Here is a 1,722-nt window from a genome sequence, read left to right on the forward strand (position 1 = left end):
TCGTCGGTAACCATTCCCGCCCATCGGCTGAGGCGGCGGCGGCGGCGATGGAGCCAAGCAGCACAACACGCACAATCACCGGGGGGGGGGGGGGGGGGGCATTTTCCCTTTTTTTTGGAGGCGGGGCCCCTTTGGGGCCCCGGCCCTGGGGGGGGGGGGAAAAACCCCCCCCCTGCCCCCCCCGGGGCGCCGCCCCTGGGGGGGGGGGGGACCCCCCCCCCCCTATTCCGCCCTCCCCCCGGGCCTCCCGCCCCCCCCCCCCCCTCTCCGGCCGCCAGTGGGCCGGTTAGAATAAATCATCCAACCGGTTCTAAAGACGCCCGGGGGGCGAGCGAGCGCATCTATATTACAGGGGCCGCGCATGTAGGTAACAGGCATCTCTTTAGTCTCGCCACAACATCCATTTCCCGCGCGCGGCTTCCCCCAACGATCGAACTCCGGCATCGCGTACCCTCCCCCGCGCGTGTCGGGGGCGGGGACACCGCGGCGAAGTGAGATTCGCGGCCCGGTGCCCAGGCGGAGCCGAGAATGGCGGCTCGCCCTGCAGGTGGGTCATCACCGCACGGATGCGCGCGGCGCGCGGGCTCTCCGGGTCGGGTGTTACATGACCCCCCCCCCCCCCCCCCCCCCCCACCCGACTGTTCCGTCTCGGCCCCAGGGAGAAGGAGCGACGCAGGGCGAGCGTCAGCGACAGAGAGAGAGAGAGAGAGAGAGAGAGAAAGAAAAAGGGAGGAATAATTGATGGCGAGGGCGAGGGCCAGACCAGGGGGTGGGGGCTCTGGAGGGAGGGCTGGCTCTGGGCAGCGGCGGGCGCCGGCCCGGAGGCCAGGCCGTTTGGGCGGGAAAACGGCTTTTTTGTGCGGGCGCGCGCGCGCGCGCGCCCGAAAACCCCGTCCGAGTATCGCCCCCTCCCGCCCCCGGAGCACGGCCGGCACTCTCGCCACCGAGGAGGCGGAACACCACACTGCGCGCTGCCGGCCATCTGTGTTGTGACACCGTGGGCCCATCGGGCGCCTGCCAAGAAGGAGGTCCCACCTCTGCACGCCGGGGGGCAGACCCGAGTCTGGGCCCCAGGCACACGCCAGAAAGTGGCAAAGGTGCGATGCCCTTGGGATTATTTTATCCGACGCTGCCCCCCCCTGGAGGGTGCTCCCCCCCCCCCCGGGGAGAGGGGGAGGGGGGGGGGGGGGGGGAGGGGGGGGGGGGGGGGGGGGGGGGGGGGGGGGGGGGGGGGGGGGAGGGTGTGGGGGGGGGGGGGGGGTCACGTACACGAAGGGCCAGGGCGGTCCGCTGGATGTGGCGCGCGTGGATCCGGACCAGCAGGACATCACCAGCGAAGGAGGCACGCTTGGGCTTCTGGTCGACCACCAGGCCGATCCACTCGATGACCGCCTGGTTGAGTCGAGCGCTCGGGGACTTGAGCGTCGGGGCGGTGGCCTGGTCTGCGCACGCGGCAAAGGGGGGAGGACCGTCAGGACGGCCAGCGCGCAAGGAGGGTCAGCAGGAGCAGCGGGGCGAGCCAGGCACAGGGTCTACGGTGACCAGATGGTCGGGGCGCACTGATCAGCTCCAGGCATTCGCGCTCGGCATCGTTTCGCGGCTCCGGATCGTGGATGGGGATGATGGTCGACATGGGGCAAGCCGGAGTGGGGAAAGGGCCGACGGGCTGCTTCTCCGGGGGAGAAAACTGCGGTCGGAGGGTGTGCAGAAGGGGGGGGGGGG

The 1,722-nt window shown here is 71.4% G+C and overlaps 1 protein-coding gene across 1 annotated transcript; it reads right to left on the reverse strand.

Annotated features, from left to right (window-relative positions):
* Positions 1-1,269: 1,269 nt before the first annotated feature.
* Positions 1,270-1,633, reverse strand: H696_06346 (hypothetical protein; the record flags this gene model as incomplete). Its single annotated transcript, XM_009500088.1, has 2 exons — positions 1,270-1,442; positions 1,561-1,633. Coding segments are annotated over 2 exons (246 nt in total), but the record flags the coding sequence as incomplete, so codon positions are not given.
* Between the last annotated feature and the right edge of the window lie 89 nt (positions 1,634-1,722).

Source organism: Fonticula alba (assembly GCF_000388065.1).
Source record: "Fonticula alba strain ATCC 38817 unplaced genomic scaffold supercont2.130, whole genome shotgun sequence".
In the NCBI taxonomy this organism is placed as follows: domain Eukaryota; order Rotosphaerida; family Fonticulaceae; genus Fonticula; species Fonticula alba.